Source organism: Malus sylvestris, chromosome 1, assembly GCF_916048215.2.
Source record: "Malus sylvestris chromosome 1, drMalSylv7.2, whole genome shotgun sequence".
In the NCBI taxonomy this organism is placed as follows: domain Eukaryota; kingdom Viridiplantae; phylum Streptophyta; class Magnoliopsida; order Rosales; family Rosaceae; genus Malus; species Malus sylvestris.
In genome coordinates, this window is record NC_062260.1 from 27,793,688 (window position 1) to 27,815,819 (window position 22,132).

Below are 22,132 nucleotides of genomic sequence, written 5' to 3' on the forward strand. Positions count from 1 at the left end.
ACTGAGTTCCACAGCCCTGTAATGTGCAAATACGTCATTTGCTGGCTTAATCTAATGTAATATGCGACATGTCGTACTCTAATTTTGGGGCCAAGCAACATGTCCAATTATCATGTTGTCGTTTGTTTATGCCTTGGACTGATATTAGAAGGCCGCATGAGTTTGATGGTAGGCGAGGCCCAGGGTACGCTTGCTTGGGGCACACGTTTTCTCTGCTCGGGGGCGGAGGGTGGGGATGTAATTTCCATGAAACGTCATTTTCTACCAGTCAATTAACTCGATTTGAATTTTTACAGTCCTTTTGGTACGGCCTGTCACTTTCCGGCTACCTTTTCAGTGTACAATTTTCAATTATGCAGTGATGGTTTCCCCTGCGGAACGAGAATCCCCGGATCTTCATCTCGAAAATTCTTCAATCATAATCGTTCATCATATATTGTATGGTTAATTTTCGTCAGATACTATTTATATTTTATTTTAAATAAAAAGATTTATAATAAATTATAGTCACACGATATAAGAGAACAATTGTAATTGAAGAATTTTCGGGATCCTCATTCTCCCCTGTTCAACCACGTTTCGTCTTATTTATTTGACCGGGGAACAATAAGTTGCAGGTCTCCATCAACCTTCCCAAAAATGGCAAATGCCTTCATACTTTCTACCACTCCAATTAAGGTAAAAACTCTATGGTTAGTATTGGTTAAACAAAAATATTGGTTAAGTTTTTTTATTTTATTTTATTTTATTTTTTTATAACTTCCGTATGGCCAAAATTAGGTAGTTTGCTTGCAAAGTTGCAAGAGTGAAGGAAAGGCAACTCGAATAAGGAAACAATCGGTAACAAGTAGTTCCGAAATAAAAAGAGTACAAGTGAGCATACGATTTCATGTAAATTTCCGTCTTTATTGCGTTCAATTTTTCCTAAAGAAAATTGTTTCTAAAAAATGAAACCATCGATAAATGAAATTATTATGTTTTCGGGTTGATCAAGAAAATATTTGATTGTGGTCTAATTAGACGAGCTCTCATATAAATAAAGTACCATTTGTAATTAGGTTGAATCATCACACACAAAATTTACGTTTTGTGGGACATGTTGTACAAATGACGTGGTTAGGATTTTTTCCCACTTGGCACACATTTTTTTGTTTATTTTTCAATGGAGCCGGCCAAATCGGAGTTTTGGACAAGGACATATTTGGGCGCTGCAATGCTCCTCAAAGGGGCCAACCAATGTGGTCTTCCCATGTCACCAAAAGTCAAATACCCAACCAGGTCAAACAGATTCAACTCGGGCAACTTCGGCGTTTCTGTCCCACGTGGCAAGCCCCCGTCAAAGCTACACTATGTACGTCCTCACCCGCTCCGCAGCGGATTATTCTCCCGCAAAACTTGTATGCGTACATTATGCATATTTCCCCTATTGGCGATAGCTCTGCAGAAAGGCAACACAAACCAGGTAGTGCTCATCATAATCTTCTCTCTCAAGAATTTTCTCTCACTTTCTCGCCAACCAAACACTCATTTCGCCAAACCCTAAGATATTTTCCCGGAAAATTTTGCACACGAAGAGTTTCATACTTCACTGGAAACTCTGATTTCGTCAGCATTGTCAAAGTTTTGCTTTCTTTTTTTTTTTTGTAATTATTTCCTTAATTTTCTAGTAATTTTTTGCTTCTTATTTCTCTGTCTGTACAGAGAAACACAGAGTATTGAAGATTTTGCATATTTTTGCATCTTGATCTTTGAAGGTTTGTGGAGGAGGCAGAAAATCTGCAGTTGATTTGAAGTGACTGGTTAAAATGCCGGATTTTCCCGGGAAAATGAGCTCGGAAAGTGAGGACAAGGGTCGACTTCCGCACTCTGAATCTGACGCACAAGACCTCGCCAAGTAATCTAATATCGCTTTTTAAGTATTCTTTGCATTATTATAATCTTTTGAGCTGATCTTCCTAATAAAATATTCAATATGCTACTTTTACTGTTATATTGTTATTTTGCTGTTTGGATACCGAGAAAATGGAGGAAGTGAATTAATCCTGCTCAAATTTTCTGTTTGGTTACCGAGAAAATATTCTCGTTTTTGTGATTTTGTTTTTACTGAAGTCACTAAACCTGCTTAAATGCCGTGATATTAGCCTAATTAGCTGATAACTTGTTTTTTATTTTCTGAATTTTATTCAGACATTCAAGGATTACATATAGTAGGGATATTTTGTTCTCTCTAGCAAATGTGGATGCAAGCATAAAACTTCCGAGTGGGATCGAATCTTCGATTTTAAGGTACAATACTTAATGCTTGGTTGTTTACATATTTTTCGAAATTATTCTGTGTATAGCTAGCTATTGGTTCGTGCTCTTATGCTTTTACTTTGATGATTGTCCTGGAACAGTGAACTTTATTCTGTGTGTCCTCGTTCGTCACAACCTTCTCGTGATTCAGGTGTGTAGTTTATGGTTTCCTAACACTGTTTTTAGCCCTCCGCATTCTGCGAACTGTTCTCTCTGTATTTGGAGAATACTCTTGCATTTTGATTCTGTTTACAATGAGCGTCCATGTGAAAGATGGCATGACAACGTACATAAATGACATGTTTGTTGCAAAACTCAGAATATCGTGGACTTCTGGGAAACGGGCACGAACTGGGAGTATATGGGCGCTTTCCTGGGGATTCTGCTTCCATGTTGCAAAACAGTCCTCACCTACTCCATAAGAGCAAAGAACCATATCGTCCTCGACAACTCTATAAGGTCTGATTGATAACTTTCTTATTCTATTTCAAACTACGGCATTAGGCAAGCCTGTACGATGTCTTTAATTAAGTAATTCTCATTAGCCTTTTTTGGTCCTTATATATTTGCATGGATTTAGAAGGTGTTGCTAAAGACATCTACTTAAAAGTTTTAATTTATAACCTTTCAGGCAGTGAATCGTTTGGGGACAAACCCTTGGAATTCGTACAATGATGAGACTTTTGGTTCTTCCGAGTGTCCAAGTCAGAAGGAAGAAGAGGAGGGAAACATTACAAGAGGTGCGACGATCTCCTTGTGCTATTGCATTTAAAAATACTGCAAGTTTTGGGTTGTAGTTATGTAGTGCTTTCTTGCCCTTTTAGTTTGCTTCTTTGATGGATTACTGAAGAAGTTTCCTAATGCAAATGTAAACTACTGACTATCAGTTTTGTTTGGTGGCAGAAGCACAGGAAAACGCCGTTCAAGAGAAGCAAACTCAAAATTCAAACGAGCATGACGAAACTTCCAAATTTGGCTTGCCTCTTGAGGATTCTACCAACAGTACAAGAAACAAATGTGAAACATCAGAGGAACGTGTAGTCTCCCCTGCTTCACCTGTCAATTCTTCCAACAGTGCATCTCAACAAACTCCTGTATCTGGACAAGAATTATCCCCAGGTCTCCTGGTCATATCCGTTGACGAGGATACTGAAGCAAAATTCTTAATTGATTCGATCATACCAGAGGTATGCGTGATGCTTAACTAACTTATTAGTCTAAATTTGAACATCATTTTTCTGTCTCACCCCTTTGTTAAATGTCTTGCCCGCAGCATTCTGATCTGACCACAATTCACCCCGAGGACCCTGAAATCTGTTGTTCTAAATTTGTTCACCAGTTTCATGTTACAGGTAGAGTTGCAAATGTTGATTGTTCTTTAGTAGCTTAATATTTTGTGGAAATTGTGGTTTCAACTGAACATTTTGACCTCTGTCCATTAAATTTTAACTTGCATTAGCTGCTGAAATATGGAGAGAAGCTAATGTTTTTTTGCATTTCTCCAGAGAAAACGCCTAGCTATGGCATATCTTGCTGTGAACGGTCTGAATTTATAGCTCATGAAGTTTCAGAGGACCTGACTCAAGAACCATCATACGGTGGTTCCAGAGAGGGATTGCAATCAACTGATGCATCTTCTTTCATTCAACAAGGTTCTGTTGAAAGGTCAGGAAAGGATGGCATTTCAGAACCGTGCAATTTGCCACTTCCAATTGCAGATAAATATGTCTTTCCTTCAACCACTGAAGAATATGGACTCATTTCAATGGATGGGGAAGACAGCTTGTCCTCAAGCTCTGGTGAACAAAGTAAGGGCAGGGAAACTCAGTTAGTCTCTGATGATTTTGTAGAAAAACTCAGATTGGGTGTTCAATTTGACCCGGGATCAGAATCTATAGCTCATGGAGTGTCAAAGGACTTGACCCGAGAACCATCATATGATACAGTTTCTGGGAAGGGATTGCAATCAACTGATGCAACTTCTTTAATTCAGCAAAGCTCTTTAGAAAGGTCGGCAAGGAATGATGTTTCAGAACCATGCAAGTTCCCACTTCCTATTGACGAATATGCACTCATTTGGCTGGATTGTGAAAACATGCTGTTTTCAAGCTCTGGTGAGAAAAGTAAGAGCAGGGAAAGTCAGTTGGCCTCTAATGATTTGCTCGAAAAAATGAGATCCGGTGTTCCATTTGACCCAGGGTTGATACACAATCCTGTCAGCTGCATTGATGATACGGAGAGTTTTCCCATTGAGCTTCTTTTGCCCGATGAGGACAGCCTAATTACAGCGGATGACTTCAAGTTTACACCCGAAAAGGACAATAACACAATTGAAGGAAGTCCAGTCAAAGCTGATGGGGTAAACTCAAGTTCACCGTTTGCTATTTCTACAAATCTAACAGGCTTGAATATTTTCAAAGATGAAAAATCTACTCAACTGAGTTCAGAAGATTCCACTTCCTTCTGTAATTCGTATAATGTTGTCACTGGCTTGGGGACTTACAGTAACAGTCAAGAACTACAAGCATACAGAAGCCCTGCAACATTTCATCGGGTACGAACCATACAATCAAGACAGACGAAGCAAACATCTTTTTGTCCATTAGATTCTCATCCAGCTCAAGCTCGCAAGGCCTCCGTCCCATCCCACCATCCTTTCTCTACTAATATACTCCCCAGCACTGTCCATCACTCCCTTGCAAAACAACACCAGCAACTGCTGCAGATGCACGTTCCAGGAAGGATTCCACAACACCAACTTAGTGGGTGTCCCGGAGGTGCAATGACTCATTGTCCTTGTGATCAATCTCGTTACTTGCAGGAGTTCGGCCCTACTCAAGATTTTCCTTTGAACTACCAGCCACCAAGTCATGGATCTTTCGAAATGCCAGGTCTAGGTACGATGTGGGAAGTTAGTTAATCTGATATTTTGGCATCGAATCTCTTTCGAGCTTTCTACCTGCTGTCATAATTCGGAAAAGTATGATCCAGTAGTAATATTTGTTTCCGTTGCTTTTGGTGTTTTCAGGGTTTCGTGTCTATGGGAACAGTGATGATCTGACTTTCAACACCCCTCTGCAAGAAACTCAGCGCAAGGCGGGGACAGGCTTCTACCTTGGCCGGCCATACTCGGACAACCTTTGAGAAACAAAGCGGTTAACGAACATCTTTACGGCATCAGCTTATACGTTGATTCTACCAATCTGTAGATGATGCGACTGTAAATATTTCGGTGTTCACTTCAAGTTTGACTATTAGTTTCTACTGAAATATGACTCTGTACAAGGAAAACAACGACGCGAAAAAGGCAAAAATAGAACAGCAGCTTAAGAAGCTTAAAGAAAAGGGGGAGAAAAGTTATCTTTACGATTCTGGCTCGATTTTGTTTGTTAAAATTTTATGTTAGGTACTTGCTTTACTGTATTCTGTTGTGACAACCATTTCAAGTTGAACCGAAAACTGCCGGAGAATGGTTCGAGAGCCAGATGAATGACCAGGGATCGCGCCCAAGCTGCAAGGGCTTCTGGCGCGATTATTGTACACAAAAAACCGAGATTACAGTACACAGAAAGTCGGACGCATCCAATTTCAAGAGAATTCAAACAGGCATGCAAACACCATGCCAACATCGCATAATCAACAACGAAAACTTGAATACAACGGGATGTACAAAATAACTTGAACTAACTATACCGAAACCCGTTACTTATATCTTGATGTATACAACCACAGCAAAATGCCATATCAAGTGACATGTTTTGCGGTCGACGAGCTCACTACACTTACAACGCAGTATCACGAAGAGTCAATACCTAGATGAAACCTGACGCTTTCTAATAGTTGCCGTTTCATCTGCTGGATGCCAAGACCAGTTGGGCAAAGATTAGATTTGAAATTCAAGCACCGCCAACGGGATGAGAAGAAAGCTTCCAAGTTCCAGAACTACCACTTAAGCAACTTTCTCGTGTTGATTGTCACAACGGCTTTTAGTTTCATCACTGAGATTCCCTGTATCTGCATCCATCTTGTAGGATGAAAGCAACTGTCTCTGGATCCAATTTAAAAGTTCATTAATATACTTGCTTTTAAGAGATCAACTAAATAAACTATAGCTTGTTATGATAAATCTTGCTCCAATAGTAAAAGCAAAGCTAAGAATAAATCAGAGGTTAGTGGAACGGAAATTTACATGATCCTCGAAATCAGGATTGGTCAAATTCATGGACAGGTTTCGCATCAACAGTAACACCTGAAGAGGAGCCAAAGAAAAATAATAAGATCACAAGCCAATTACAATTACAAAAGAAAATTGTAAATCTATACGAGGCAGTAACCGAACACTAGTTTAGATAACAAACAAATATATAGACTACAGTCAAAACTTAAAAGTGATTGCACATGAGGTCAGAAGGGAGAAAAGTACCGTTTCAACATCTATCGGATCCATCCTCTTCAGATTCTGCATATGACCTGTAACATTGGGGTCAAAGACGCTGCCAATGAATCCGTATACTTGAGTAAAGTCGGGAAGAACTGCATAAAACAAGTAAGTGTCATATTCATGGAAAAACACTTTTTTCTAGCTATAAATTTGTAATCCATAGCTCAGGCCACGGCACACAGCAAACAAAACGGGTGACATACAAATTCAAAAGTTGCAACTGTGCATTGCTAATAAAAAACCACATTCATTACTGGTTCCAACTGTGACAAGCCGTTAGACATGTAGTCTTATCCAGAGAAGAGAGTACATAAATAGTGCAATTCCTCGTCTATGACACATACAAAAATGCAAACCAAGGCCATGACGACAAAGATGTGCACTTTTCCGGTGTTTAACAGAACAAATGAAGGAAACATACAAATAGCTGTGTTTATCTCCTAAAAGTTTGATACATTGAGTACCCAATTACATGTTGAAACAGAAAACCTGTGCACCCATACAAGAATGAAATTCCATGTTCTTGCCACATTATATCCCACTTCAAGGTGACAGAGTTCAAATTCAATATCAAAGAATTAGAATCATTATGTGACTAAAGTTGTCGGGTGAGAAAAAAACTGCAAACAGGAAGACTGAAGCCTCACCTCTCAATGCATGGCTATGGTTCACTTGATCAGTTGTTCCACCAACTGGTTGAGCTTTAGGGGTGCTTTCTGGGGTGCTGCAACTGTTGTTCGGCACAGTTGCTGGCCCTGAAACAACTACCACATGAAAAAGAAATCATCAAATTTGTGAACGACAACATTAATGTACACTGAGATCAAGTCATTGTGATGAATTAAACTATTTAATAGTCGCACCTTTGGACTCGTGAGATGGATTGGCTGTTTGCACAGAACCATTAGTCCAAGAAGTGGCTACAGGACCAGGGATGGGACTCATTAGCATTGATGATGAATCTGGCCTTTGATTAAACCCAGATTCAAGTAAAGGAGATGAAGACTGACATGACCCAGATACCGGCGGAAGTGCCAAAGCTGGAAAACATAGCACATATGAGCAAGGGTTGTATAGACTTTGTCATATGAAAAACAGGATACACAAAACAGAAACTATTCACACCATTTTTTGAAGCTTTTTGAGGATACGGATGAGCAGCTTTCCTTTTTGGCCTAGGGGGAGGTAGATGCTCGCTTGTCCCATTCTTTTGAACCTTTAGAAAATACTTCTGTGCATGACTACGTATCTGCGAAAAGAATCCTTCTTATGAGTAAGGGAGTTCATTATTTCCTAATTGATGAATTTGTAGACATAAGACTAAACCAAAAGCATAAGTTGGTGATAATTGAAACTCAAGCAGTCTTCCTCTTTGCATAGGAAACTATAGAACGAATCAAGAAAACTAACCTGTATGACTGTCTTTGACCCAATGAAAGCCTCAATCTTTTTCCAATCGCGATCGAAGCTGAATACAACAGAGGGTACATTAACAAAATTAGGGAATAACCCAAAAATTTATACCAAATTGAGCTAAAACTCAAATGGGCTGAGCATCATAACAAATAATAATACAAATCATTGTTGAGAAAATCAATTGCCACGAAAATCCTACTCTTTTTCCACATTCCCGAAACTTCTATCTTCTTTCTTTCCTACTAAAATCCTACTGTTTCTCTACAACCAAACAAATCCTACTCTTTTTCCCACTTAAGTCCTACACTTTCTCAACAACCAAACAAGTCCTTACAAACCTCAAAACACAAACAAAATTTATACCATTTCTTTCCCCCACATTTTAAACCCAATTCAAAACTAAATTCCTACTCTTTTTCCACATTCCTGAAACTTCTTGTTTTTTCTTCCTTTCCTAAATTTTCTCAGCAACCAAACAAATCCTACAAATTTTAAAACCCAATTCAACACTAAATTCCTACCCTTTTTCCACATTCCTGAAACTTCTCGTTTTTTCTTCCCTTCCTAAATTTTCTCCGCAACCAAACAAATCTTACAAATTTCAACACACAAAATCTACACCATTTTTTCCCCACATTTCAACACCCAATTCGGAACTACAACTCTGTCCCCCTAAATTCATATGTAACATATACAGAATTGAAGAATTAAGAGAATTTAACAAAAAAATAAACAAAAAAATAATTAAAGAAATTAGGAGAATTTAAATTTACAGCTGGAGGGCTTCGAGGAACTTGTCGTGCTCCGGTTCGCTCCAGCTCTCTCTGGACTTGGTAATAGTGTAGGGCTTCCGAATCTTCTTGCTGAGATCCTCCGCCGAAGACGACGTCGTTGACGCCGTCGCAGTGACCGAGGCGAACGGCCCGAGTCCGCCCAACGCCATGCCGTTTACGTCCGGATCCAAGTACAAGCCCTCTGGCAGGTTCGGGTTTTTGGATACCATAAATTGCGGAATAGTCGGATTCGGGTTTTTTTGATGAAAGAAGCCGCGGCTCTTCTGGAGGCGGCGGAAATTTTATATAAGGACTCGGGGATTGTTGGATGCGGCGGAGATTTAGGTGGGTGTGCAGCTGGCCAATAGTAACTCGCCACGTTTACGGTCGTGAGATTGACTGATTGGTTCTTTCCAATTTTAGGAAAATTTGGGAAATAAGATTAATATATATATATATATTATTAATAATGAGAAAAAGAAGGTGTAAAACTATTATAATAATTTAAGAAAAAAAGTGTTACGAATCATGAACGCATGAGAAATTCAATAACTTAACATGAATAATCACCATCGTGAACACAACCAACATGCTCAATAGTTCATGAGAAACAAAATTAGGATTAGAGGTGTTGGAGACTTCATTAGAAAAAGAAGAAACGAGAGAGGAGATGAGGCGCGGGAAAGGGATCGGCAAGAAGGAGGAGATGAAAGAGAAGAAACAGAGGGGTGAAGGGGAAAGGAGGAGGGCATAGGGAAGAAGGGCGGGAGGCTAGAAGGAAGGAGGAAAGGGGCTGCCACCAACTCCAAGCCGGAGCAAGGAGTCGTTGTCTGTGATCCCTCTTGAGACATCTCGAGAAATGCTGGAAGCTAAAATTCCGCTTAAAATTTTCTTGAGATAACACTTGGACAAAATACATATTCAAACTCCCCTTCAATCATTAAAATTTTAAGAGTAAAAATAGGATTAAAAGTCATATACATGAACAACTTTGGCTATTTATCAAAAGCGACCAACAAATTAAGTGCAATGGGTGTTCCAAGTAGTGAAAGATGGTATGATTTAGCAAATTAACACGTGAACAAAATGTTTAAGTTGAGTGACCCAATTAAGGTACATACCGAATTAGTGACCAACTAAGAGAACATGAGATGAGTAGACTTCCTTACCAAAAGGAGAAGGAAACCATGTTGATCGTGGATGATTATGATTTGATTGGTTTATACACAATTTTTCTCACCCAATGCTCTTTCTTTTCTTTTCCTTTTTTTTTCTTTTTTCTTTCTAGTTATTGAATTAAACAATGACACACCCCAACTCGAGTTTAGTAGGCTTTAGAATCCTTGATGTCGAGGTGTGGAGGCATAATATTCCCTCATTAGTATAGGGGTTATTCATAATTTTGTAATTAGCATTTTTTGTTGTGGACCTTGTGGTACATTGTGTACTTTCACTGTAGATATTTAGTTGCTCTAATTTCTCGTACATATATTTACTAAAAGTTCATCACACTCATTGAACACTCTACTCTATTTTATACTATTTTTTAATTTATTCGTACTTTTTACACATCATCTTCACATTATGATTTCGTCATCTTCAGAATTGGCTGACACACCTTAATTTGAGAGTCCACCATGTCATCGCGGTCGGGATGTGTCATAGAACTTTGTTCCCATCCACAAAAGTTAATGTAATTTTGGTTGTTTGTGGTAACGGTGGACTTGTGTGAACCAGGAACCAGTGCATCACCTCTCTATGATTTGATTAGGGTTTGCAAAATAGGGACCCCAAGTGAAGCAGACACATGGTCTTTGGACCTGGGAGCTCAAGGTGCGTGACGTATCATGTGGCCGAGTATGTGGCCACTCATTGAAGCTAATACATTGAGAGCGAATGGACCATATATTTTTCCAGATATTTAGACGGCCAAGTTCCAACCCCACCACATTTTGCTTTCCACGCGACTTTGTTTCTTAATTTTGAGAATTTTTTTTTAATAGTCCAGAGAAACAACGGTTTAATTTTGTATTTAGAAATAAAAATAAAATTTCGCAAGGATTAGGTCTTGCATGTAACTTATACTTCTTTTTTTGTTGGAATTGGCATATGAAATGAAGTATGATGTTTACATTATTAAGTGTACTTATCTCTTATATCAAATGAAGTGTTTTTCTTCCTTTCTATTAAGTGTCTTTGCCTACTGCACTGTATTTTTCAAAAACTCTGAGGTTGGTGTAGATATCTAAAGAGAAAAGAAGGCAAAATCTCAAGTGCACGAATCGGCTATTGTTTTTTGCTTAAGAGATCGTTAAACATAACTTGACTATTATCACGTTGAAAATTTTCTTAAACAAAAATTAAATGGAAAGAAAACATATATATATATATATATATATATATATATTATATAAGGATAATCACTGGGGTGTGTGGGAAATGTTTGAGTCCATAGAGAAGTTTGATAGGTTTTATCAAGAAGAAGAATGTGCTTGAAGAACACAAAGATGCCATGAATTATGTTAGAAAGAGATGAAATATAAAAATAGAGGAGATGAGTGTACAGAGAAAGAAAAAAATTGATTAAGTAAAAGGGCAATTTTGAAAAATTTTAAAAATTATTTTAGGTCTCCAAAGAAAGTGAAGAAAAATTTGAGTGTCCAAATTATATGGGTGTTCAAAAACAAAAGTCAGGTGTAAACAGAATTTTTGTAACTACTTGTATACGCTTGCGGATCCCCGGACTCCGAATCCAAGCCTGTCGTATATCAAATAACAACTTTTTATATCTTGCTCAAATTAAGCATGTTACTAGCTTCGATTAATGCAGTGAGAATCTTAAAACTAGAGGATATGGTATATATACCAGATGCAGAGATGCAGACGTAGAAACCCAGCAAAAGATATAGGCTATCTAGACTATACCTTCCACCATGTGACACTAACCCTTAACTTAATCAAATTATTTAAGAAATACAAGAAACATTAAAAATACCGTTCACACTATGACCATGATGCTGTTGGAATCCAGCAATACAACTAATATAACTAAGTCTAACAGGATTTGAGAGAAAGATTGTAAGATTTAGAAGATGAAATCAGAGAGAGAGAGCACACACAGAGCATAGCCTTTCAACTTCTATCATTGTATTGCATTATGGGCATAACAACCCGAAGAGACATATATCTGATGACAAAGATGAGAGAGAGAGAATCATAACCTCAATTCAATCTCAACCAACCATCACAACCTATCTTAAGATCAAGACACTTGTCAAATGATAAGCCCTATGAGACTTAATCAACACATCACAATTTTACACAATAGCTCAGCCTATGAGCTGAGACATGACACACATAACAATCTTGTAATGTTTACTAATCAGTACAACAACTTACATACTAACACTCTCCTTTAAGTTGTGAACTGATTTCACTCCAAGTAGATTTCTCAAGTAAGTGAACTGCTCCCTTGCCAATGCTTTTGTAAAGATATCTGCCAGTTGCTCCTTTGTAGGACAGTGAATCAAATCAATTACTCCTTGCTGTAATGCTTCCTTTATGAAGTGATATCTTCGGTTTATATGCTTGGTCTTCTGATGAAAGATGGGATTCTTGGTGATGGCTATGGCAGATGTATTGTCACAATTCATTGGTGTTGCAACCGTTTGCATTTCACCAAAATCCTCTAGGACAAATCTCAACCAAGTAGCCTGTGCTGTTGCTTCAGAAGCACTGATATACTCTGCTTCGGCTGTGGATAATGCAACACATTGTTGCTTGACTGAAGACCAAGAGAAAATCCCATTTCCAAAAGTAAAAGCATACCCGGATGTGCTTTTCATGTCATCCTCTGAACCACTCCAGTCACTATCACAGTATCCCATTAAGAGTGTTCCTTCACCTTTCTTGTATTCCAAACCAAAATCAAGGGTTCCTTGAACATATCTCAATACTCTCTTTGCTGTTCCATAGTGCTTGTTAGTGGGACAATGCATAAACCGAGCTAAGAGACAAGCAGCATACATTATATCAGGTCTAGTTGCTGTGAGATACAGCAGACTACCTACAATCTGTCTATACTGAGCTTCATCTGCATTTCCACTTCCATCTTCTCTTCTCAGTTTGTCACTTGGAACCAAAGGAGTACTCACTGATTTGCAATTCTGTAGTCCGAACTTCTTCAGAAGAGATAAGGCATAATTTCTCTGATGAATGAAGATACACTCCTCAGTTTGGATTACCCCCATACCAAGGAAATGGTGTAAGAGACCAAGATCAGTCATCTCATACTTAGACATCATCTCAGCTTTGAAAACATCCATTAACTCTTGACAATTTCCAGTATATATAATATCATCAACATAGATGGATACTATGATCAATTCTGTGTCTCCCTTGTATTTGGTGTACAGAGTTGCCTCACTGATACTTTTCTTAAATCCACAAAGCATAAGATATGAGTCTATTTCACCATACCAGGCCCTAGGTGCCTGTTTTAGACCATACAAAGCTTTATGTAATCTGTAAACCTTTTCTTCCTCTCCTTGCACTACAAACCCATCTGGCTGTTCAACATATACTTCCTCTTCTAATACTCCATTCAGAAAAGCTGATTTCACATCTAGTTGAAATAACTTCCATTTATTCTTTGCTGCCAGTGCAATTAGAGTTCTAACTGTGTCTAATCTTGCAACAGGTGCAAAAGTCTCATTAAAATCAATTCCAGGCTTTTGTGCATAGCCTTTTGCAACAAGTCTAGCCTTGTTCTTTTGAACTGTTCCATCCAAATTCAGCTTTGTTTTATACACCCATTTCACTCCAATCACAGGCTTATTTGAGGGTCTTCTCACCAACTCCCATGTCTGATTTTTTTCAATCATATTCATTTCATCCTTCATTGCCTTTTTCCAAGCTTCATCCTGTGCAGCTTCATCAAAGGATTCAGGTTCAACAATACATAAGTGACATCTCTCATAGATCTCACTCAAATTCCTATACCTCAGTGTAGTATCATCATACTGAGCAGAGACCCGTGAACTACTTGATTCACCAATAGCAGTAACTGTAGAACTTCCAGCTTGAATTTGAGACCCATCAGATCCTTCTTGTTCATGAGATTCAGACATCTCATCAATTTTATCCACCTCTGAAGACTCAATTGCAGATAAAGGAATACAGACTTCCTTGACTTTGTGTTTCTCCCAGTCCCATCTACCATGTTCATCAAAAATTACATCTCTAGACAACAAGACCTTTTGAGTTAAGGGATTCAGTACTCTATACCCCTTTTCACAGGTTCCATATCCAATGAAAACACCCATGACACTTGTTTCTTCTAATTTGTGTCTTAGATTCCCTGGAATAAGAGAATAGCAAACTGAACCAAACACCTTCAAATGTTTAACCCCAGGTTTTCTTCCACTGAATTTCTCAAAAGGTGTAGTATTCTTCACTGCTTTTGTAGGACTCCTGTTAAGCAAATACACAGATGTGTTTACTGCTTCACACCAGAGATTGTTTGGAAGTCCTTTCTCAAAGATCATGCACTTTGCCATCTCCACAATCGTCCTGTTTTTCCTTTCTGCTACTCCATTCTGCTGTGGAGAGTATGCAATTGTGAGCTGTCTTTCTATCCCCAAATCTTCACAAAATTTTCCAAACTCATTTGAGTTGAACTCACCTCCCCTATCTGTCCTTAGCTTCTTTACATGATATCCACTTTGAAGCTCAACCATGGCTTTAAATTTCTTAAACACATAGAAGGCCTCTGATTTGTTTCTCAAGAAATATACCCAGCACATTCTTGAAAAATCATCTATGAAAGTAATGAAATATCGATTGCCACTCAAACTTGATGTTTGCATAGGACCACACACATCCGAGTGTATTAGTTCAAGAGGTTCCTTTGCTCTCCACATTGATTCTTTGGGAAATGGTTCCCTGTGATTTTTCCCCAGTGCACAACTTTGACATACAGTTTCACTGTCTTGGATTTCAGGCAGCCCCAAAACCATTTCTTGACTCTGTAACAGTTTGAGACTTCTGAAATTTAGATGACCGAACCTCTTGTGCCAAATTCTAACACACTCCTGCACATTTGTCCTCAATGCAAGCTCCTTGTTTGTGTTGAGGATTAAGGGAAAACATCTATTTCCTCTCTGTTTCACACTGACCACCAGGTTTTGTAAGGATCTATCATCGAACACATCCACTTTATAATCTCCAAATAACAGAAAATAACCATGCTCAGTCATTTGTCCCACACTTAACAAATTTTCTGTAAGACCAGGTACAAGCATAACTTCTTTTATATATCTTCGACCTTTTACAGTTTCAATGATCAGTGTTCCCTTCCCTTCAACTTCAACCAAAACTCCAGTGCCAACTTGGACTTTTGCTTTCACTTTCCTGTCAATATCAACAAGTAGATCTTCTCTGGATGTCATATGATTACTACATCCACTATCTATATACCATTCATCACTTATCTTCCTTACTTCTACAGAATGATTTGCATAAAACAAGTTTCCAGTTTCTTCAACCTGATTAGCAAAGTTCACATGCTGCACAGTCTTGTTCATATTACAATACCTTGCAATATGCCCAATTTTGTTACACTTGTGACACTTAACTTTGTTTTTAACCCAACTCTCCATAGTGAAGTTTATCACAAAACTTGCACTTATCTCCAGTATTGTTTGCCTCATTTTTCACAGTGAATCCACCCTTATTGCTCCAATCACCCTTGTTACTCCATTGTTTCTCTTTTGGCTTAAAATTCTTGTGATATTTGTTACTGTTTGGCTGACCATTGAACTTATTTGACCTCGGGACAAACTTCAAACTAGCAAATGCTTTCTCCATACTACTCTCTCCATGTCTATCCAACCGTTGTTCATAACCTTTCAAGATAGCTACAACATCCTGTGCATCTATGGTGTCTAAATCCTTAGTATTCTCTATCACTGCTGCAATACTATCATAGGACTTAGGTAAACTGATTAACAATTTCTGAACAACTCTTTGATTACTCAGATCTTCACCATAACTCTTCATTTGATTAATCAGATCAAACAACTTAGCAATATACACAGAAAGAGATTCACTATCATTCATGTGAGTATATTCAAAATCTCGCCTAAGACCTTGAAGTTTCACAGATCTTACTTGTTTATCACCAACGAACTCTTGTTTCAGAATGTCCCACGCAGCCTTCGCACTTTCCTGAGTTGCAATCCTCGGGAAAATTTGGTCTGAAACTGCACCTTGAATAATACCCAGTGCTCGAGCATCCTTAACTACATTCTCACGCAGCAGCTTCCTCTCCGCCTCTGTGAGTTCCTCTTCCTTCGCCGGAGCTCTGTACCCACTCTCAACCATATTCCACAGTTCATACGAGCGAAAGATGGTCTTCATTTTGATTTGCCAGAAATCAAAATTCTCACCATTGAAAATTGGTGCCCGGAGTTCTCCTCCTCCAGATCCTACCATATTAGATACTCGAATCACCGCAATAAGCTTTTGCTGTGAATCCGAGACCCACTCGTAGAAACAACGCCCAGAAATCTAGATCGAACTCGGCTCTGATACCATGTTGGAATCCAGCAATACAACTAATATAACTAAGTCTAACAGGATTTGAGAGAAAGATTGTAAGATTTAGAAGATGAAATCAGAGAGAGAGAGCACACACAGAGCATAGCCTTTCAACTTCTATCATTGTATTGCATTATGGGCATAACAACCCGAAGAGACATATATCTGATGACAAAGATGAGAAAGAGAGAATCATAACCTCAATTCAATCTCAACCAACCATCACAACCTATCTTAAGATCAAGACACTTGTCAAATGATAAGCCCTATGAGACTTAATCAACACATCACAATTTTACACAATAGCTCAGCCTATGAGCTGAGACATGACACACATAACAATCTTGTAATGTTTACTAATCAGTACAACAACTTACATACTAACAGATGCATCCCTACCACAAGAAGTTTTTTTATTTGTCTAATAGCTGACGGGACCACATATAAGGACGGGAGAAAATGCAATGTAGGGGGCTTGTTTATGCGCGTGGAACTGCATGGGCATGTGATCCGACGAGTAGGCCTTCAAAAAGTTACCTTGTTACAAATAGAGAATCTTGAGCACGGGCTTTTTTTATGTGTGTGTAATTGTATGAGCACATGATCTGACGGGTAGACTCTTAAAAAAGTAGAATTTGCCTTGTCGAAGAGAAAGGCTCTTGAGTACGGGCTTTTTTTTTTATGTGTGTGTAACTGCATGGCCATGTGATCCGACGGATAGACAAAAAAAAAGTTAGAATTTGCCTTGTCGCAAGGAGAGACTCTTGAGTACGGACTTTTTTTTATGTGTGTGTAACTGCATGGCCACATGATTCGAAGAGTAGACACTATAAAAGTTAGAATTTGCCTTGTCGCAAAGAAAGACTCTTGAGTACGTGCAACAACCCCTCACAATGAGTGTGAAACTTCGTATCATAGGTCGACTCTCATTGTGAGGAGCTGCCCTAGGGGCCAAGAATTTCTCCATTGTTGAATTTCTCCATGGTTGAAATCATATATTGTACCCAACGAAAGTCCCAACAGAAGTCCTTTTCTGTAATGTCTCACCTGACATGGTCTGAAATAACGCGTGGAGATCGTAGAAATAAAGAAAATGTGGCTGTGGGGGATATGGAGGCCTACCATCGACGACGACCCACAAGAAACTAGAGTTGTGCCAAAAATGTGTTCATCAAGCCAAGGACTCAGAATTAATGTTGGTTCCTTCACGGAAGGAACAAACACTATGATTGCATATACTTTTCAAAAACCATTGAACTTTTCAAAATGTGTTGGAAGCCATTACGGTGTCCTTTGGCAGCAAAAAGATTACTGATAACACAGTTCTTGGGTCTCGTTTGGTTTTAAAATAATTGAAACCGTTTTAGGTGAAAATATTTTTAAAACTAATATCTTGTAAAAATTCAAGTGAATTTTAGAAAAACATTTTAAGTTTTGTAAACTAAAAATTAATTTCACAAAAAGCAAGTTCAGTCATTTCAAAAATACTTCCAAAACAAACTCTTAAGCTTCTAGTATTTGGTTACATGATGATGATGCAAAGAATATTAAAATTTAATTAATTTTCTCTTGCAGCCGAAATTTGCACATGATTTTGATGACCGTAGACTGAACTTCTTGCGTCTTGACTCTTGACTAGTTGCGTTGACTCAGTTCCTTCGTTGTAAGTTCTTCTTCCCTTTCCAACCTTCAATTATTCAGTATAAATTGCGGTCCCCCAAGGACTCTTCACTTCACCAAGACACTTTCAACGTCTCTCTTCCTCTTATTTACTTCTACCATAATATAATCTCGTTTTATTTTCTTAATTTCTTGGATTCTGCTGAGATATTTGAAGTGTTTGATTCAACTTCTTGCTCTCAGATCACTCAAGCTCCACAGAAAAATGAAGGTAATTAGGTTTCTCTTTCTGCAGACAAGTTTTTTTATGTGATTTTTTTACATAAAAGATATGCTTGCATGAGTGATGATGCTACTTTTGGGTAAACCCAAAACTTACTTTTGGAAAATCTTGGCTACCCTTCACTTTTTTATATTTATATTAATTTGTCACTTGGTTCTGATTTTGATCGTTGCTTATTTTTTCTGACAGAAAGTAGTGTTGAAATTGGAATTATACGACGAGAAGTGTAAGAAGAAAGTCATGAGGGCCGTCTCGGGGCTTGAAGGTATAAATTCCATGGCCATATTACTCTCTTTTACTCCGATTACAGTAGTTTCGAATTAGCAGACCCAAGCGTAGACAAGTCAGTAAGAGCACTCAAGTTCGAATCCTCATCTATTGAGTAACGAACTAATTTAATTGTGTTCCTGGAATTTTCTGTTTGCAGGCCTTGATTCAATTTCTATGGATATGAAGGACAAGAAGTTGACGGCCACAGGGGACATAGATCCCGTGCATTTGGTGGGAAGATTGAGGAAGCTTTGCCGGACGGAGATAGTCTCAGTCGGACCGGCAAAGGAGGAGAAGAAGAAAGAGGAGCCGAAGAAGGAGGAGCCGAAGAAGAAAGATCCAAAGGACGAAATGCTTGAGCTTATGAAGGCCTACCCAGCACTTTATCCTCCAATGCCTGCGTATTATTACGTAAGAAGTTCAGAAGAGGATCCCAATGCTTGTGTCATTTGCTAAATGGTTGGCAAAATTCAGTTGATACGGTGTTTTTTCAAGGAGAGAAATCATATGTACAGTGGTTGAAATTGGGATAAAATTTTGGTTAAAATATTGTGGTTGGTCTTGAATTTTCCATGATCCAGAAGTCTTTGAGGTATTTTTGATGTATTACTTTGTATTTCTTTTATATAGTATTTACTCGAATAATCAGTGAATGAAAATCAGCTGTCTTAGCAATTTCATTAATATTTATATGCTATCATTTTTTACTGCACTATTCTCATTTTAATCCCTCGTTATACTTGATTATAAACTTGAAAATTTTCATGTCCTTTTTGATAGATCTCAATGAATACATAAAAGTTGAGTATTATGATCGGTAAACAAAAATTTTAAATTGAATGATGTTTTACACGAATAAGCTGATAACTTGTGACCGCAACAATTAATTGTGGAAAGGATGAGGAAGAGAAAGAATGCATTCCGATGTCTATCTCAACTATGAATCTTAACTTTAACTCAATTCAATCAGAACAATAATTTCTCAACTAAAAGTTCTTAAGCATTGATCGCTTAATTCATCAAAACATGTAGTTATAATCATTTTCGTCAACTTCGTCAGATTTTCATAAAAAATAATTATGATGAAAGAATCATTACTGCACTTGAGTTGGACTTGAGTAACCTTTGTTTTAACTTTTAATTGGGGTTAAAGACCAACCAAGAACGATGACCCACGAGAAATTAGAATCGTTCCAAAGAACTGTTCAGCAAATGCCAACGACTCAGAATTAACATTGGCTTCTTCCCGGAAGGAGGAAACAAACAGTACGATTGCAAATACTTTTCAAAAACCATTGAAATTTTCATAAAATGTTCGAAGCCATTACGGTGTCTTTTGGCAGTGGGAGATGATAACAATGTTTCTTATATCTCGTTTAGAAATGCTTTTAAAATGATTGAAAATGTTTTAAGTGAAAATATTTTTGAAACCAATCTCTTGTAAAAATTCAAGTAGATCCTAAAAAAATACTTTAAGTGTTTCCTGCAAGAAATACATGTCTAGTATTTCTTCCAAAAAACACTTAAAAGTGCTCTTGAAACTCAAAATGAATTTCACAAAAAGCGGTTTCACTCATTTCAAAAGTATTTTCAAATGAACCCTTAAACTTCTAGTATTTGATTACATGATGATGTAAATAATATTAAAATTTAATTAATTTTTCTCTTGCAGCCAAAATTAGCACATGATTTTGTTGATTGTAGAATGAACTTCTTGCGTCTTGACTCTTGACTAGTTGCGTTGACTCAGTTCCTTCTTTGTAAGTTCTTCTTCCCTTTCCTACCTTCAATTATTCAGTATAAATTGCTGTATTGAAGAAAGATGGACTTCCTTGCCCTCCATAAACTTTTTTAGTTCTCCCCGCAGTGGAGGGAGCGACGCCTTGCTCTTGGTGCAGCGTCTGTTGGTTATTTACCCTCCTCTTCTGTTTTATGTTTGTGGTTCCCCGTGTTGCCCCTCTTTGTAGGCTTCCTGTATCTTTGGCTTTGGCCCTGATTATGCTATATTTCCAGTCTTTCAAAAAAAAAAAAAATTGCAGTCCCCCAAGGACTCTTCACTTCACCAAGACACTTTCAACGTCTCTCTTCCTCTTAATTACTTCTACCATAATATAATATCCTTTTATTTTCTTAATTTCTTGAGTACGGGCTCTTTTTATGTGTGCGTAATTGCATGAGCACGTGATCTGACAAGTAGATTCTAAAAAAGTTAGAATTTGCTTTGTCACAAAGAGAGACTCTTGAGTACAGGCAACAACCGCTAACAGTCAGTGTGGAACTATGTATCACAAAGTCGACTCTCATTGTGAGAAGCTGCCCTACAGGTCAGTTTTCGTATCCAAGAATTTTCCCATGGTTGAAGTCATATATTGTACCAAACCAAAGTTCCAACCCAAGCCTTTTTCTACAGTGTCTCACTTGACATGGTATGAAATAACGCGTAGAGATCGTAGAAATAAAGAAAAGGTGGCTGTGGGGGATATGGAGACCTGCCAACTTCGACGACCCACCAGAAACTAGAAACGTACCAAAAAACTATTCATCAAGCCAACGATTCGGAATTAATGTTGGTTCCAACAAACACTATAATTGCAGATACTTTTCAAAAACCATTGAACTTTTCCAAAAGTGTTTGAAGCCATTACGATGTCGTTTGGCAACGGGAGATTACTGATAACAAAGTTCTTAGGTTTTGTTTGGAAGTGGTTTTAAAAATGATTAAAACTGTTTTGGATGAAAATGTTTTTGAAATCAATTTCTTGTAAAAATCCAAGTAGATCCTAAAAAAACACACTTTAAGAAAAAATAATTTCACAAAAAAACAAGTTCAATCATTTCAAAAACACTTCCAAACGAGCTCTTAAGCTTCTAATATTTGGTTACATGATGATGTAAATAATATTAAATTTAATTAATTTTCACTTGGTCCTGATTGTGAGAGGACAAAGAGAGACTATTGAGTCTTGCGTACGGACTCTTTTTAAGTGTGTAACTGCATGGTCACGTGATTCGACAGATAAACTTCAAAAGAAACTAAAATATGTCTGGTCACAAAGAGAGACTCTTGGGTACGGGCAACAACGACTCACAATAAAGGTCAAACTACATATCACACAATCGACTCTAATTGTGAGAAGTTGCGCTACGGTTCAATTATTCGTATTCAAGAATTTCTCCATTGTTGAACTCCTCCATGCTTGGAGTCATATATAGTGACAATATTGTACCAAACCAAAGTCCCAACTCAAGTCTCCCTCTACTTTTCTCACTTGACATAATCTGAAATAACGCGTGGAGATCGTAGAGATAAAGAAAAGGTGTGTTGGGATGCGGAAGACCCACCAACAACGATGACCCATGAGAAATTAGAACCGTTCCAAAAAATTGTTCATGCAAAGCCAACGACTCATAATTCCCGAAGGAGGAAACAAACAC

General features: G+C 37.9%; 4 protein-coding genes across 8 annotated transcripts; 2 read left to right on the plus strand and 2 right to left on the minus strand.

Moving 5' to 3' along the window:
- The first annotated feature begins 1,445 nt into the window (after positions 1-1,445).
- LOC126616638 (uncharacterized) lies at positions 1,446-5,667 on the plus strand. 4 transcript variants are annotated; one of them, XM_050284717.1, is made up of 10 exons: positions 1,446-1,462; positions 1,702-1,894; positions 2,188-2,286; positions 2,397-2,446; positions 2,615-2,754; positions 2,927-3,035; positions 3,199-3,482; positions 3,569-3,647; positions 3,801-5,192; positions 5,324-5,667. In XM_050284717.1, the coding sequence occupies exons 2-10, from the start codon at positions 1,806-1,808 to the stop codon at positions 5,437-5,439; spliced, it is 2,358 nt and encodes a 785-aa protein (XP_050140674.1). In that variant the 5' UTR covers positions 1,446-1,462; positions 1,702-1,805; the 3' UTR covers positions 5,440-5,667. The 4 variants fall into 4 exon arrangements, with proteins under 4 accessions (XP_050140674.1, XP_050140683.1, XP_050140668.1 ...); XM_050284726.1 differs by lacking the exon at positions 1,446-1,462 and adding an exon at positions 1,469-1,620 and having other exon boundaries at positions 1,755-1,894; XM_050284711.1 differs by lacking the exon at positions 1,446-1,462 and having other exon boundaries at positions 1,469-1,894.
- Positions 5,668-5,850: 183 nt separating this feature from the next.
- On the minus strand, positions 5,851-9,218 carry LOC126616657 (protein REVEILLE 6-like). 2 transcript variants are annotated; one of them, XM_050284749.1, is made up of 8 exons: positions 8,926-9,218; positions 8,147-8,204; positions 7,862-7,985; positions 7,600-7,776; positions 7,384-7,491; positions 6,719-6,828; positions 6,485-6,544; positions 5,851-6,343 (listed from the first exon to the last, which is right to left on the minus strand). In XM_050284749.1, the coding sequence occupies exons 1-8, from the start codon at positions 9,153-9,155 to the stop codon at positions 6,245-6,247; spliced, it is 966 nt and encodes a 321-aa protein (XP_050140706.1). In that variant the 5' UTR covers positions 9,156-9,218; the 3' UTR covers positions 5,851-6,244. The 2 variants fall into 2 exon arrangements, with proteins under 2 accessions (XP_050140706.1, XP_050140700.1); XM_050284743.1 differs by having other exon boundaries at positions 7,384-7,500.
- A 6,349-nt stretch (positions 9,219-15,567) lies between these two features.
- On the minus strand, positions 15,568-16,419 carry LOC126615295 (uncharacterized). Its single transcript, XM_050283110.1, has one exon. The coding sequence runs from the start codon at positions 16,417-16,419 to the stop codon at positions 15,568-15,570; it is 852 nt and encodes a 283-aa protein (XP_050139067.1).
- Positions 16,420-18,266: 1,847 nt separating this feature from the next.
- On the plus strand, positions 18,267-19,381 carry LOC126616680 (heavy metal-associated isoprenylated plant protein 39-like). The gene is made up of 3 exons (XM_050284770.1): positions 18,267-18,415; positions 18,617-18,692; positions 18,855-19,381. Exons 1-3 carry the CDS (start codon positions 18,410-18,412, stop codon positions 19,151-19,153), a joined length of 381 nt encoding a protein of 126 aa, XP_050140727.1. The 5' UTR covers positions 18,267-18,409; the 3' UTR covers positions 19,154-19,381.
- The last annotated feature ends 2,751 nt before the right edge of the window (positions 19,382-22,132 follow it).